At 36.6% G+C, this 17,053-nt stretch overlaps 2 protein-coding genes and 1 pseudogene across 2 annotated transcripts; 1 reads left to right on the forward strand and 2 right to left on the reverse strand.

The window, feature by feature from the left end:
- Positions 1 to 4,034: 4,034 nt before the first annotated feature.
- LOC110752137 (geranyl diphosphate phosphohydrolase-like) lies at positions 4,035 to 5,012 on the reverse strand. Its single transcript, XM_021952742.2, has 2 exons — positions 4,763 to 5,012; positions 4,035 to 4,614 (listed from the first exon to the last, which is right to left on the reverse strand). The coding sequence occupies exons 1-2, from the start codon at positions 4,905 to 4,907 to the stop codon at positions 4,310 to 4,312; spliced, it is 450 nt and encodes a 149-aa protein (XP_021808434.2). The 5' UTR covers positions 4,908 to 5,012; the 3' UTR covers positions 4,035 to 4,309.
- Positions 5,013 to 11,622: 6,610 nt separating this feature from the next.
- On the forward strand, positions 11,623 to 12,933 carry LOC110752126 (F-box/kelch-repeat protein At3g23880-like). The gene has a single exon (XM_021952729.2). The coding sequence runs from the start codon at positions 11,623 to 11,625 to the stop codon at positions 12,931 to 12,933; it is 1,311 nt and encodes a 436-aa protein (XP_021808421.2).
- Positions 12,934 to 13,649: 716 nt separating this feature from the next.
- LOC110752128 (dolichol-phosphate mannose synthase subunit 3 pseudogene) lies at positions 13,650 to 14,014 on the reverse strand (annotated as a pseudogene).
- Positions 14,015 to 17,053: the final 3,039 nt, after the last annotated feature.

Here is a 17,053-nt window from a genome sequence, read left to right on the forward strand (position 1 = left end):
AATAATGAGGGCTCGGCTCATCTAAAAAAGGAAAAAGCTAAGCAACTCCCCACCCAAGATCGGCTCCTTGAGTTAAAGAGTTGGGGGGCTACTGTTAATGGTCCATACCACCATTATGAGTCGAGCCCACTAGAAGACGCCACGTGGCCTTGACAGACTGGGTCACCTAAACATACCGACCCGATTCGTAGAGCGGGATATGACAGATTGGGGGCTTGACCAATAATCAGAGGTATTTCCACTGACCCGATCAGTGTGGCTCCCAATCCCAAAAACCAGTAGGGCATTGATGGAGCAACTTGACAGAAGGGAAAGGTCAGTCGGTGCACGTCACATCCTTAGCCAGACGTCACCTTGTCCTTCATTCCCCAGATTGACAAGCTAAAGGAGAAGAGAGAACATTCAATACATCTCCCATTTTTGTTCACCTATCACCTCACCACTTGGTCCCTGACAAGGAAGTAGGTTGATCAGGAACAGAACATTAAATGAAACACAATTCAGGGGATAGAAGATCTTGGGCATTGAAGATCCTGATCATGATCTTCTCCCTATAAATACCCCTCACCAATCTCTGGACAAAGGTAATAAATATTCTCAGGATATAAACCCTACATCTGTCCCTATCTACAAAGAAGGATTGTTCCTGACTTAACCATCGGAGAGGGCTCAACTGGGATGACTCCCAGTTCGCCCTTGTTATGATCCTTATTCTACTTGTGCAGGTCTATCAAGCGATACATAAGGTCCAGGTTATCATTCAAGAAGGGATACCCGGTTTACAAATACAATCACGAAAATGTTCACTTGAATTCAACTCAAGCAAGCTTCTTAAATTTGGTCTAACTTTTCCCGTTCTAAAAGTAATCAAATTTCGTTTTCAATTTCATCAGTTTTCTGCCATCAACTTTATCAATGTATTAGATCTTTATCTCTCTTGGCTGCGAATGCTGTTGAATTTGATCGAGGGGCATACCTCGGTGGGTGATGATGTAGTAGTGGTTATACGTAGTGGTTGTTTTTTTTTTTTTTTGGAGCTTGTGGGGTTAATTGACTAACTATTTAGCTAATGGTATATGTGGCAATATTCTGATAAAAAAAAAAAGTATATGTGGCAATTTTAACAAAACAGTTGGGATTATAGGGCAAATAAGAAAAAAAAAACACAGCTAATTACATAAAGAGTGCTGGTATTTCCACTCACTTGTCCTATTTCCCCACTCACCTTATTTTCAAAATTTAAAAACAAATTTATCCATTTGTAAAATGACTTTTAAGGACTTAAGATTTAAAAAAAAAACCACATATTCTCCTTCATCCTTGTCAAACCCCAACCCTTCCCTTCTTTCCCTTATCCCGACCAAACCCAAATCAAAATTCCATTTCCAACTGGGTCCAATCCAATTCCATCAGATTTCTCCTCACTTTCTGAACCCAAGGGCACATGCTTTTTGTTCCATTTGCTCAGTTTGCTCTTCGTCTTCTTTCTAATTATGACATTTCTCTCCATTATTGTTTTCGTTCGGTGGAGAGACAATGAACATTGAGCTCGATTTTCTTAATTTTTTTTATTTTTAATAATACTTTACAGAGGATCCCACCCAATGGCGGGGTCAGAAAATTCATCAAGGAGGGTCAACCTCAAAAAATAAAATCATTGCATAACAAGATAAATTTATCTAATAATACAAAGTCTTTAGTAATAACTCATAAGTCATTCCAATACATTCACAATCATCCTCGACGAGTTTTCATCTCTTGAAATCTTTTCATAATCACTTCACTATCAATAATGTCAAATGCATCTTTCTCAATATATATGATCAAGCTGTCATTCATCCATATATCTCCCATTTGGTTGTCTGATTTAGCTTTTAGGTTAGTAATTCTTTAATTAAGTTATTAAAAAAAAAGTAAAGAAAAGAAAAAAGGAAAGCTGAGAAGGGTCATATTTTAATAATAAATTATATATAAAGGGTAAATAGTAATGAATGCAAGGTTATTTATGGAATTTCAGAAGGGTCAGCTGACCCTTGTGGGCCTTCATTGGCTCCGCCTCTGATTCCCACCCATTTTGATTGACAGGGGTTGAAGGTTTGAAGCATGCTTTGAATGAAAGTAAGGAGAATTTGCTTGAATTAATAATTAAATGGTGTTTTAGGAATAATGGTGGGTGTAAAAATAGGATTGTGTTTTTTTTCAAATTTCAATGGTGAGTGGGAAGATAGGATTAGGGGTGAAAATAGTAGCACTCTTACATAAATATGAGTCATCAAATCCAAAAACAAATAGGCAAACAAGAATCCATGGACCCATGTTGACGTTGAGCTTTTGGACCTAAGCAAAATTTTCTAAAAGGAAAACTAGAGACTAAATGCTATTCTAGGTTTATTGACTATAACTAGCTAAATAAATGGAGCTTTCCTCCATGGCTTAGGCCCCCCGTTTGGGATTGCTTTTTTTTTTTGGCCAAAAACCTGCTTCACTTTAAAGTTAAGCAGTTTAAAGTGTTTGGTAAAAATAAAATATTCCGATTATTTTAAAAGCAGTGGCCTTTTGACATCAGCTTTTAAAAGTAGGCTATGGGTTGCTTTTCAAAGTTGCTTTCAAAAGAAGCAGAGATGAACTTTTAATGAATTTTTTAAATTCCCAAAATACCATCATTCATTTTAAAAAATGACACCACCTCCACTTCCACATCCGACTCCACCACTTGCAGCACCACATTCACTACCTCCACAACCGCCGCCACCGCCACCGCCACCACCGCCACCGCCACCACCACCACCACCTCCTCCACCACCTCCACCACCACCACCACCTCCTCCAAAACCTCCACATCCACCACCACCTACACAACCATCACCACCACCACCACCATGCTGCAACTGCCACCACCACCTCCACTACCACCACATGATTAGTACATAACACTTTCAACATCATGTCTATTTTAGTCATTATTCAGCTACAATAATTTTATATTAAAATTTACCAAACAATTTTGACACTGCTTTTTGTACTAACATCACTTTAAAAGTATTGTTTACCAAACATGGAGCTGCTTTACTTTACAGCTAATTATTTTTAAAACACAGTAGAAACCACTTTTTTTAAAAGTGACAGCAATCCCAAACTAGGCCTTAGTCTTTCCTTTTATGAATGTGTTGTTTTTTTTCCTTTTTTTTTGGCCAAGATGTATAAGACAAGATTACATGAACTAACTCATTATCATAATTGTAGAACTTAGGATTATAAGTTACATAGTATACAAGCACACCTTTATTGATGGAAAAAAAAAGATCAGATCTTGATATAAAAAACTTCTTTTCTTGATATCTATATATATATATCACATATAGGGCATGAAGCATGTCGAACATCATCAATCTTTTCTCTTGTATTCTTAAGGACATGAAGCATGAAGCATGTCTGACAAACTTATATCAGACAAAAATAAAGGGGTTAAGTGTATGAGAGAACTCCCTAATTTTACTTGGTTGATGTGCATGAATCGATTTACCCATGGTCATTCTAGCTTTTGCCATCCTAGCTTACCATTGTAATTATAGTAATTTTTCCAATACATGAAAAATTGAAGGATCGATGTGATGGTTATTACATCTGGACTGGAAATTTTTTTTCACTATATATATTAATTATTAAATAATTGAAATTATGAGAAACCCTTAATTATCAAAGCTTTGGCAGTTTCGTATTGCCTTTTTTTTCTTTATTCTTTTTAATTGGTTGTATTAGTTAGTCAAGTAAGGATAATATTAAAAGCCCAACCCATTTAACATAGTTAGGTCATTAAATAATACAAATTGACACCAAACAACTGACATGAATTATTTACTCCTATCCAAAATCTAATACAAATACAGTGTACCAAACATGCCTTGACAGTGTATGAGAAACCCCACCCTTCTTTAGTTTAGACTATTACTTATATTAAAAATTAAAAATTAAAAAAAATCAAAGAACTGATTTCTTCAACAACAACAACAACAACAACAACAACAACAACAACAACAACAACAAAAAAAAAAGCAGTAGGCAAAGCAGGATTCTGAATTAGAGTAGGCCGGGCGTGGTAGGTGGGCTGCGGATAGGAGTTGCAGTGGGCTAGAACTTGTGGGATAAGGAATTTAATAAAGATTTTTCTTTTTACTTTTTTGATAAGCATTGGCATCTTCATTCAGGTAATAAATAAATTTTTTTGTAGACATAGCATCTTCATTGTGAAAAGTTGTGAAAACGCATATGCGTGCAACACATGGAATTAATTAACTCATGCTCTTGCTCTTCATGCATGAAATGGATTAAATCCTGCCCGCACCGCATTGTGCAGAGGACGAAAGAGTGGTTTGGGGAGGTTGTCCCACTCATACCAATCCCAACCATCACACAGTTCTGGCTCCACATTTTGGGGCTCTCCATCTCCATGTTCCATCACCGCTCTCATGCAAACGGACGCGTACTGGCATGGCTTGCCTCCCTCTAGGAGCAGCTCGTTTGTTGTGGCTGTCAGAAACTCCATCCTCTTCTTGTCAATGTCTAAACCAGTTTCTTCCTTCAATTCTCTTGCTGCACACTCCTCGAAGCTCTCACCTACATAAACACAAAAATAATATAATTTAGGGTCCATTTGATGACCATTTCAGTTTTCAGTTTTCACCTAGGCAAACACCAATTAGTTAATGACTTGGGATTAGGAAGATGAAAATTAACCCCTGTATTTGTGTATATAATTACGTACCAAGCTCGAGGTGACCACCAGGTAGGGAAAAGGTGAAGTAGCCAAGAGAGCAACAGCGTCGTCCCAACAACACCTTTTCCCCTTTCAACAGGCACACCCCTACAGCCACTGTCGGCGCCGCTGCTGCCTCCGTTTGGTTTCCCATGCTCAATTAATTTCCTTTGAGTTTTTTGCTTTATTTCCTTCGTGTTTTTTGTGTACTGAATGTAGCTTGATTGCCTCGCCTTTTATAGATGGTCTTGAACTGCCTAGGGGCGGAGTTAGGATTTTATATTTGAGGGGGCCAAAATGTTAAACACAAAAAGTTTAGTTGTATATTTTTTTTTGGCCTATTGAGTAAACTATTGCCTACAAAAACACTAAATTGAAATGAGTGGTTTTCTTTCATAAATGTAGTATGACTTTAAAGGGGTTATATAAATTGGGGGGCCAAGGCCACCCTAGCCTTAACACAGCTCCGCCCCTCTGCGTAGTCATTCTTGATCCTTGGACTTTTTCTAGCCAAAGCTTTATTCATCGATGCCGTTTTTATGCCATCTACTCATCTCATGACTGATTTTTTGCTGATAAAATGATCTAATTGCATATGATTAATTAGTCACGTTGGTTATATTTTTAGTAAACATATGGATATAGTATAAACAAATTGTACATGTGAAATGGGAACCCGCCAAAAGGGGAGATTCCTATTAGATGTTGTTGACAATGATAGTTATAGGTCCCCATGCTTGGGTTAGGTTCCACGAAAAAACGTTGTGTTATGTCAATTGCCGTACAATTTCAGGTTTGAGTCAGTCAAGTTTGTTGACACAGCAAACTGTGAATCACGATATCCGTTGAAAACGCAGAACGCAAACAAAACAACAACCCAAATCCACGAATCCAACGTTAAAACACAATATCTTTGTTTTCCACGTTGTCCAAATGCTGCCACGTCGCTTATGAACAGAATATTATATTATTGGACTTGAAAACTTTTTACACTCGGTTTTTAATGTTTTGCTTTAATAGTATTATTGTTTTGTGATTCTATTTTTGGACTTGGAACAAGATGCTTGTGTTATTCTCCGAGTTATTCGTCTTTTCAGTATAGATTATTGGAAAATGCTAGGCATCGCATATCAAATTGTATACTACTCTTTAATAGAGGTGGGTCCTATTGTACTAGTGCGCTTCACTTTTATTTAAATGTATAACATTATTCTATGCCTTTTGAGTACTAATCCAGGCATCTCATCATATCATTAGAGTCTAATTCTTGGAGTTTAGTTGTGAGAAAGGGAAATAAAATAAGATTAGCATGGATAAATGAGGAAAAAAACAAATGTATACTAATATTATATAATGTATAATTATTATAAGCACTTATACTTATATATGCATAACTTTGAATAATGGAAAAAAAAAAACAACAACAAAAAAGTTAAATTATTCTTTGAAAGTTATTTTTGGGGAGTGATTCTCTCAATATCGTCTCATTTTTTTGCTAGCTCATGTCATTTTGAAAAGTTTTTCTCATGTCCGCCATATTGCTATTGGGATTGTTCCCTTTACAATTTTCTTCCTTTGTACTCTTTTGTTCGTTTGATCTATTAAACTTCTAAATCTTTGAGCGCTATAAGTGAGAAAAGTCAAAGATTTGAACACATGAAAGAGGAGTCACAACAAAAAATACAAGAAATTTAATGTTTGAAGGTTTGTGAAGTGACCGAATTCCATAAGACCTAGAATATATAAAAGAGTTCATGAAAGTGCTAAATCATCATACTTAATAACGTGATGTTATATTCGTAAGGCTTGTAATTTAAATGATTAAATATATTATCAATGGGGTCTAGTCCAGTGAAAAAGGGCATTGACTTGCAGACCAGAAGTCTCAAGTTTGAATCCCCATGACATTATAGTTGTGTGTGTGTAAGAGAAATCTCATTCCCCTATAGTTTAGACTATCGCTTATACTAAAAAAATTGAAGTATATTTAGTGGTCGAGTATGTTTATAAGGGCTTGTAATTCAAGTGATTAAGAGAATTTCCTCCAAAGTCGTGTATTCCATTCCCCAATTTTCCTGATATCTTGTATAAAAGAATTTATAAACTAGAAAAAAAAATTGTCTTGATCAAGTTCTAAATTAAATTCGATATGACACGCTTTGCTAGGCAACTACGCATGACCGTATCTTCGATCAACTTAGTGTGTCGTGTTTGCAGCTCCTCAAAAAAGGCTAGGAATGTTCTAGTACTTAATTATCTTGTGTCCAAACCTAAACAACACATTATTATTTGCAGGATTTCATGTCTGACGTCACAACTGTCTTGCATTATTGCATAAACTTCTGTTGAACCACACCCTTTAGGGTCCACTACGAATTTTTTTTCAATGATCCAAACAATCTATTTTTTAAGTCTACATTCATAGATCACCCTTGCAAAAAAATTAGACAAATCGGAAACCATTTCGCTATCCAATTGTGTCCTACAAAATCAATGAACACGGTGCTTCAAGAAAGTACTTAAATTTCAATAATTCAATTGAGCAGTCAAATGATATCGGGTTCTAGTGATTTTTTTGTAGAAATGATCTTTGAATGAATATGTAGACGGTTTGGATTAGTGAAATACAATATGGAGTGGGCCCGGGATCCCTCAATGAAAGCTCTCTCTCTCTCTCTCTCTCTCTCTCTCTCTCTCTCTCTCTCTCTCTCTCTCTCTCTATATATATATATATATATATATATATATACAGTTATTCTCTTATCCGGATGTCTGCACGTTATTATTGTGCGGATTCTATTGTAAATAGGAAGGAAAGCAGAGAGGGGTAGTACAAAATACATGTCGTCCGCACAATAATAACGTCCGGATGTCCGCATAAGAGAATTTATGTATATATATATACACACACATTAAGGCATATAATATTATATGGCAATATTCCAACTTTCTCATTTATTTTATTGCTTGCACTTAGATGCTTTAATGATTTTTAATTTGTCTAATTTTTTGTAAAGATAATCTATGAATGAAGACTTAAAAAATAGACCGGTTGGATCATTGACTTTCGTTTTGTGGTCACAATCTTCTTGACTTTCGTTTTCTTCTTCCTTTTTACTTAAAGTCTCAAGATACAAAATTCAAATCAACAAATTTGGTATCACTTCAAATGATGGATGAGTTTGAATCATAAACAATGGCACAAGAAATTAAATACATCATTAACAATGGGTTGCTTGTTTTGTAGTTTATGTGCCCTCCCTGTTTTGAAGAAATTACACAATACTACCATAGCACTACCAAGCATATGCAGCCCAACTCAAGAAAAAATCGGAAAGACCTTCAAATGTCATTTTTGGCCCAGTAACGCAGATGCTGCCGAATTTGACCTTAAGTTGCCAAAACTTGTATAACTTTCTCTAGAAGACTTGGAATCATGAACCGCAAAATTCTCCAGAAACTAGACTCCCGTATCTTTCCAATGATGTATGGCTCATTGTCTGGTTCTTCTTGAGCAAGTACAGTCCAATTCGGGAAGTTGACTGATCTGCAGACACCGATGAGCTAACTTGTCTCCAAAATGCATTTAATGAGTCTCAAGCTTATTACACTGAAACAAACACAAAACTTATTAAAAGCACAAGTTTAACTCAAAAACATAACCAAATCATAAGTTAGAAGGATACAAAATGATATGTAATTATGCACCGATCAGGCGTCAATATTCCGTAAAGACCAGTACACACAGTATCATCTCTATATGTAGGGAATGGCAAGGTCTCAAGTCATTAAGTGTGGAGATACATCGATATGTGTGTAGGTGCTTGAAGAAGAACAAGTACACTGAACGTGATCCAACACATGAGTTACAGCATGGAAGTCCTTACTCACATGTCAAGCTGGAACTCATAAATTGCAATGCTGCAAACTAATCCTTAGACCTGAGGCATCATAGATGTTTTGTGGCTATGTTGATAATCTTTGAGGGCACTATACGGTCATGTTGAATTAGGCATAGCTTAATGGTGCTCATCAGGATTCTTAATAGAGTCATGGAAGCAAATGAATGGACAACAAGGAATCTCTACTCTTAGTAAATGAGAGAGAATACTCCTTGGTTTGAGGATGACATTCTCTCTACTCTCTATTTTTTTTAAATAAAAACTTTATTTCTATCATTATTGATTATTATTTCAAATTTCAAATTATTTTATTTTATTTTTACATGGAAATGACCAATTTGCCCTCATATTTAACAGCAAATTGGATGAAATGTTGAGGATTTAGACGGTGATCGGTTCATAATTGTATATCATTTTGTACCCTTCTAGCTTATGATTTGGTTATGCTTTTGAGTTAAACTTGTGCTTTTAATCCTTTTTGTGTTTATCTTTCAGCTTTAGGTAACAATGATGGCTTTGGATATGAAATGATGTAATCCATGTATGTTAAAGCCTGATTTGGATAAAGGGATGAAGAGCTTAAAAGACAAACTCATTTTGGCTACAGCCCCCTGCCAGTCCAGTTCCGTAGGTCATATTGCAAGCTTTGTTTCAGCAACCTACACAGCTCGGATGAGGCAGCATCCTTCATGAAAGTTGTTCCAATGGGTGTGTACTATTACATATCCAAAATTCAGCCCCATTGGATAAATATGGAGTCTGTTACCTAGAAAACACAGAGCCATGCTCAGGATGGATTTTATCAGCGCGCAAAATGAGTTAGCAATTTGTTTTGGCCTTAACTTCCTCCTCCGACCTTGGATTGGCCCAAATGATATATGGCTGGAACGAAGACATTCTGAACTTCAAGTTTGAGTGCTTAAAGTCTTAATTTGCTTAAGGGAAGCCCAATTCGTAAGCCCTTGAAGTTTCTGGTCATGCTGACCTCAGGATGAGCTATTGTTTCTGGTTGGAAGCTTGGTCATGGTGAGCTAGGCATGAGCTATTGAGCTGGTTGGAAGCTTGGTCATGGTGACATGAAGATGAGCTAGGGCTGCTGGTGGGATTTATTGGTGAAGTGCATCAACCAATTCAGATTTTATAATGCAAGTGTTGTATGCATTAGTGAAGTGCATCAACCAATTCATCTTTTATAATGCAAGTGTTGTATGCATTAGCCATATTGAATTCAGATTTATCACTCCCCTCTCCCTATAAATACCACATCCATTCCACATTCAAGACAACAAATCCTAGGATTCACAACCCCACAATTCACTCCAACCATCCTCAAACACTCTCAAAATCCCAAACACTCCAACAATCACCAAAACAACTCCAGCAAACCTCTCTTCCATTTCCCTACGAATTTCATCTTCCTTAGCCATCACCACTCACTCAAACTCATCCCAAATCACCTCCATATCCTTCATACATCTTTCTAGAAGTGGGGAAGCTCTTGGAGAAGCATTAGAAGTGGAGAAGCACTTGGAGAAGCCTTGGACACCATAAGAACTTCATAAAAAGGGTTTTTCTACTCTTATTGCATTCATTATGTTTTCTCATTTCTGTTCAAGTCTCTTTTCCATTATGAGTAGCTAAATCCATAACTAGGGCTTCGATGTAACCTAACATGAATATTCTGGGTTTATAAGTTTGGAGTTTCAAGTTTGATTCATGATTCATGTTCTTATTCATTATGCTTATAAGTTAACATGCTTGTTTGAATGATTGATCACCATTAGAACTTGTTTGTTAACTATCTTGGTTTGAATTAAGAGTATACACCATGCTTTAATTCGAATTGAACTATGAATAGGAAGAGTATGTATGGACATTCGACAACAGGGATTAGATACATACTTGGTTGTTTAAAATGTTCTTCTATGCTTAATGGGTTCCTAATGCTTAATTTTAGGTTAGACAACAAATGATCAAATTAGGGAATTAGGAACACAAGGTTAGGACCAAACACCATGGCCTAATCATACTTTAGCTAGAATCAATCTTTGAATCTGAATTAGACTTGTTACTTGAATCTTTATAACCCAGAATTGAATTGTTATGGTGATTCGAATGCCCTAGTCTCAAAATCTGTTTTCCAACTCTTAAAACCACTCTTTGTTACATTTGTTTACTTGTTTTTGTTTGAAATTTCATTTTGCTTCTTTTGTTCAACAATCACAACCACTCTTGTTTTAAATTCTGTTTTAGACATAACCTCCTACTTTCTTGAATTTGGGAATCTAAGTACATAACTAGTTTTAACTTCTCAGTCTTCGTGGGTACGACCTCGTACTTGTCTTGCTATACTACTAATTGCCCCGTACAATTGCGAGTTAACATAATATTAACAACAGACGGCAAGGGGGAAATTGGCGAAAAAACGTTCATATCCTTAATTTTCTATAAATAAATAAGTAGATGGGGTAAATCGAAAGTTAGGTACAAGTTCAGAGGGCAAATCACCAGTTAACCCATAATTATTTATTTAATTCTGTTTGGATTTGATTTTATGTTTTGGCGCAACATCATCTTTGCTTGAATCAAAATATTGCTCAGCCAAATACCAACCAAACTCACAGCCGTCATGTCTTTTGCATAATTCTTCAATGGCCTCTTTGGAGCAAAAGTTTTAGGTAACTTTTATTGAAATAATTTCTTGGGGAGTCCTTACTTGGTTAGGATTTTTGGTTCCTTATTTAGTTAGAATTTTGGTTCCTTACTATAATAGGTTTTTGGTTACATACCAATTTATTTATTCCTATTGTAATTGAGATATATTTCCGATTGTAATTTAGAAATATTTCATATTGTATTTAGGGTTGTACTTCCCTATAAATAGCTCCAAATTGAAGAAGAATAAATATATAAGCATAACTAAATATTTGTTCTACTTTGTTTGACTCAGAGAAGAGAATTGGATTGATGGAAGCAAAGGTAGGGGACAAGGTTACTGAAGATATCATATACGAAATCTTGCTAAGGTTACCTGTCAAATCTCTACTTCGGTTCACGGCAGTGTGTAAGTCATGGAATTGTATGATCAAAAGCTCTACCTTCATCACCCATCATCTCATTCAAAACGAAGACGTTCAACTCCTCCTTCACGACCCTGAATATGGGATGTACTCATTGTACAAGGATGACGACAACGATGATGGCCGTGCATCATCTACGCTTAGAGAGTATACCAATCTTGACAATCCGTACGACTTTTATGACGAAGGCCTAGGGTGGCCATCCAAGTTTGTCGGAACTTGTAAGGGGCTCGTGTGCCTTGCTGCGGAAGACATTGACTTTACCACATTAGTTTGGAACCCTAGCATCAGAAAGTTTGTGGTTTTGCCCAAGTCTGGGGTTACCTTTTGTCATGAATATGATGATCTACAAGCAAGCTGTGGCTTTGGCTACGACAGGCGTGCCAATGACTATAAGGTCTTACGAAGAGTGTCTTCTTTTCGAGGAAACAAATTTATCTCATGTCAATATGAGATCTGGTCGTTAGCCAAGGGCTCTTGGAAGACACTCAATACTGCTGCTGATCCTGAGGAAAGTGACATTATGCTCCGGCCCCGGCACTTTTTTGTTAGTAATCCGCCTGCTTTTGTCAATGGTGCTCTGCATTGGACTCAAGCCAGAGCGCACACCGGGAACATTTCCCTTCTGTCATTTGATATATCCGATGAAGTATTCGGCAAGATAGCCATACCACCAGAAGCTTCAGCACAAACAATTAACCATCTTTCTCAAGGACATTTCATGGTTGCAAGGTACAGAGAGTCCCTTGCATATTTTGAAACCTCTCGGGAGCGGAAAGGAAGTGTTGGTTGGGGTTGCCTTCTTCACATTCACATGTGGGTGTTGGAAGAGTATGGTGTGGCCAAATCATGGGCTAAACTATTTGCAATATGCCTGGATCTGGATCTAGGCGTTTCTAGACTGATTGGTTGTAGAAAAAGTGGTGAAGAAGTTGTGCTCAGAATTATGGATGACGACGGTGAATATCGGTCTGTGAACCCTAAGACCAAGCGAGTTAAGAAACTTCGAATTGAAGGACAATGGAACTATGAGGTCATGGATGCTTTAACAGAGAGCGTCGTCTTGCTTGACCAGCCTAATTTATTTACCATTGTTGACGAGGCGTTGCAAGGCGTGACGAGGCGGACGAGGCGCTGCTGTGTAGTATCCAAGCGGCTGCACGTGGAAGAAGAAGAGTTTTCACTTTTAGCATTTTAAAAAGGGCTTGTCTAATATAGGTCCCTACATTTTCTATTTCCTAGTTATATACCTATCACTCTATAAATCTATGTGTAAAATTCAATTTCAAATTTAAATGACCAGTAGGATATAAGAGGTCATAGTATTCCTATGTTTTTACATCGTTGCCACCAAACTTCATATTTTATTTATAATTTATTTTAAACATTTCATTAACTGCCATAATTGTAATTAATATTCCCCATTAATAGCATATCAGTCACCCCATTTCTTTTGGTTGCCATTCTCTCTAACATATCGCCCCCTAAAATTGTAACCCCAAAAAAAAAAAATTATGTAAATTACATATCCAGTAGGTACATTATTTACCCATAGAAAATATAGGTAAATTATTACTATATACCTATAAATGCATATAGGTAAATTATTTACCCATAGTATTTTTATTTTTTTGATAAAGGATTTATCTTTGTTTGTTGTATATTAATTTACCTACCTAGAGGCATAGGTAGCTAAGAAAAAATGTAGCACCTTAAAGAAAAAGAGAAGATTATTTTGGCAATTAAAGCTAGGCTATGTTTCACCTTGCCTGGTTGCTTTGTCCTTTTCCGATCAATTAGATCAAATATGAACATGGGTTCATGATGAGGAGCAAAAGAAAAAGAACAAAGAAAATCAACTTTGGCCTTTATTCTGTGAGAGATGTGTGTAACAGAGCTTAACAAAAGTATGATTTAGCAATCTAAACTGAACAGAAAATAAATAGAAAAGTAAACTACCGGCTGCAACAATATTGCTTCTTGAGGACAAGTTGGAAATTGCATCAGACCAACTCCAACCATTAGGAGCCCATAGCATCCTAGAGACACAATGAAATATATTGGTAGCTGGGAAGAAGGTAGAAACAAGGCATAGTAAGCATCATATAACATGAATAAGTAAAAAGGTGTTGACATAAACCAACGAAAATAAAAATAACTCACCAACCAAGCATGACTCTACGTGGGATAATTGATGCCTGCAAGAGACCAATCCACAAGGCAGGGATGGCCACCAACAATGTCATAATTTTCACAATATGGTTCATTGATTTATATTGAAGAGTTCCCACTCCTTTGTAAGTTACAAATTGTTGGCGAGTCCTTACTTAGTTAGGATTTTGGTTCCTTACTATGTTAGGATTTTAGTTACTTACCTATTTGTCTAGTCCAATTATAATTAAGATTTATTTCCTATTGTAATTTAGATTTATTTTCTATTGTAATTTAGATTTACTTTCTATTTTATTTAGGGTTGTACTTATATAAATACCTCCATATTGGAGAAGAATAAAAATATGAGCGTATCTTAGCATAACTGAATATTTGCCCTACTTTGTTTGACACAAATAACATAAGTGAAAAAAAAAAACCACAGGTGGACTACTATCATATCTTGCTTGATAACATAAAATGTCTTTCAAGTGTGCTAATTAAGCAACAAAAGAATTGTTACCAAGAACACATGGCAATGCACGTCTGCAGTGGATTTATAAAGGGGGAGAGGTACCGCTGTGCTATAAGAGCCGGAGGTCCCACACTCTCTCACTGGTCACTCAACCACATATTTAAATTAAAGTATGAGAACAATTCAATCATTATCCTGCTCAAGCCAGGACAAGATGGGAGAAAACAGATGAATCTGCATTTGCACTGTAAAAATGTAAACTTTGTGCAATCGTTGATCAATAGCTGCCATCAGAAGGGATAGATCATATTATCCTCTTCTAAAACTTAATATGCAAAATGGTGGGGTGTGTGGGGTGAGTTGGATTGGGGTGAACAAAGAGAAGTGCGGGGTTTAAATAGAAAATCTCTTTTATATTCTTACCACGATATGAAACTTGTTTCGAACATCTTATTGGACGATGTGTTAGGAAGTGAGGAGAACAGCACTAATAATGCATCCAATCACCACGACATCAGAGCCTTGAATTCCTCATCCTCATATCACTCTACTGATCATACGTGATTTCAGGAATTATATCAATCTCTTGTAATCTTTGTTATCTTGTTACCTTCTAGGACTAATATTACCATATGTGTTGTATCAATAGTCAAACTGTAATTGTATAAAGCAAGCATGAATAGAAATCAATAGTCATCGAGCTATTCCCCAAATATCTGCTCTGTTCTAATTCTTCTTCACTGCTCTAATTTTTCTCTATGGTATCAGAGCCCATCTAGGCTAAAGCCACTCGATCCTAGATTCTATGACTCCCACTCAGTCTTCTTCTATTTCCTCTTCTGTAGACTCCCTAATCTCACAAAAAAAAAATCATCCACAACCATGACCAACCAAACATCATCACTCCCTACCTCATTCAATATTTCTCATCTTTTCTCCACACCCATGGATCGTAATAACTATTTGTGCTGGAAGTCTCTATTTCAGGATATCCTAGAGATTCATGACCTCGAGGAAGTTGTGAAAAGTCATGTACGACCTGACAAGAAAGTAGCAGATGGCTCCATCAATCCCGCCTACTCCAAAGACAAGCTTGTGTTGAGTTGGATCAAGGCCACATCATCCCCACAAATCAAAACTCTCCTTATTCCTTGTACGACAGCATCAGAAGCATGGTCTCTCCTTGATAAGAGACTCTCTCCTCTCTCTAAGACTTATGTTCGTACCCTGCGAGATCAAATAGTACGGACCTTGAAGAAAGAATCAGAAAAAAACGGTTGCTGAGTACTTGATGCATGCCAAATCCCTCTATGATTCTCTTGTTGCGGCTGGATCTCAAATGACAGATGAAGAGCTTATCGAGTATATTCTCGATGGCCTAGGTCACGACTATAAGGAGTTCACAACATCCCTTCACCTCCGCTCCTCGCTTTCTTTTGATCAAGAAGATGTCTTCTGTTTCCCTTTCCTCAGGGATGGCTCTAGCAGCAGATCGATCGACAAATCGGCATGAAAATTCAGATAGAAGGCAATACAATAATAACCACCCAAACAACTATTATCAAGGACAAGGACGTGGGCGTGGACGAGGTCGAGGGTGGTATTCAAATCGTGACAGAAACTGGAGTAATGGTAACAATTACAGAGACCACAATTGGAACCTGAACAGTCAGAGAGGAAGCTGGAATAAATCAAACACTGATCAGCAGCGTGGGAATTCATCATCAGCGAATTATTCACATCAGGTCTCATCGGATAATCATCCTCCATTGCTCCCAACACCGGTTCAGGACCCTTGAGAGGGCTGTGATCTGTTAGTTTTTTCTTCTTGTTTTGTCTTGGCTTCAGCCTTCTTGTAACCCAAAAAAAAAAACACAAACTTATTTTTAATATATTTCTGTTTTTTTTACTTTCCTTATTTTATATACCCACTTTTTATAGTTGTAAGACGTGAAGTGCTATGGCTTAAGGGGTTTCCATGGTGAAGACGTGAAGTGCGAACCCAAATCTCTTGTACAACACAATGGTTCTTCGCTTTCACTTTTTCTGTTCATTGGATTTCATTGATCATTCAAAAGTATTTTGGATTATGGTAAATGGATTTTTTTAAAGGAAATCACCATTCTTTTTTGGTGAGTACAGAATTGTTGAGTTTATCTGTCACTTAACTCTCTGATTGTTAATTCTCTTTTGTCTATATTCGAATTGTTTACATTAAGAATTTTGTTGTTAGAAATATAAAATAGCTAAAATGAAAGATGCCCATGTTACAAAAAGGAAGAAAAATGGTTCTATATATGGGTGGAAATTCCTTAAAGCATATGCTTGGTTGGAGTTTAGTTGTTTTTTTTATACCAAAGTTAGGAAGGGGGAGCGGATTTTCTCACACACAAACTGCCGAAGTGTCATTGAGGTTTGAACTTAAGATCACTTGTTTACATGTCAAGGCCTTTCTCCACTAAGCTAGGCCCCATTAAACTTGGTTGGAGCTTAGTTGATGGAGACACATTTCTCCGAGGAATTTGGTTGCAAATTCTAAATTGTATATTCAATAACTATTTAAGAAATAAAGAACATATATTGCAATATGTTTTTCGTAACTTTTATGCACTTGGATTTTGATCCGTTCTCTTTTTCATTAATACAACAAAAAATCATTTGAGAAGCGAAGGATGAGAATGAAAAAATGCAG

This window comes from Prunus avium, chromosome 1, assembly GCF_965620075.1.
Source record: "Prunus avium chromosome 1, drPruAviu1.hap1.1, whole genome shotgun sequence".
Taxonomy (NCBI): Eukaryota; Viridiplantae; Streptophyta; class Magnoliopsida; order Rosales; family Rosaceae; genus Prunus; species Prunus avium.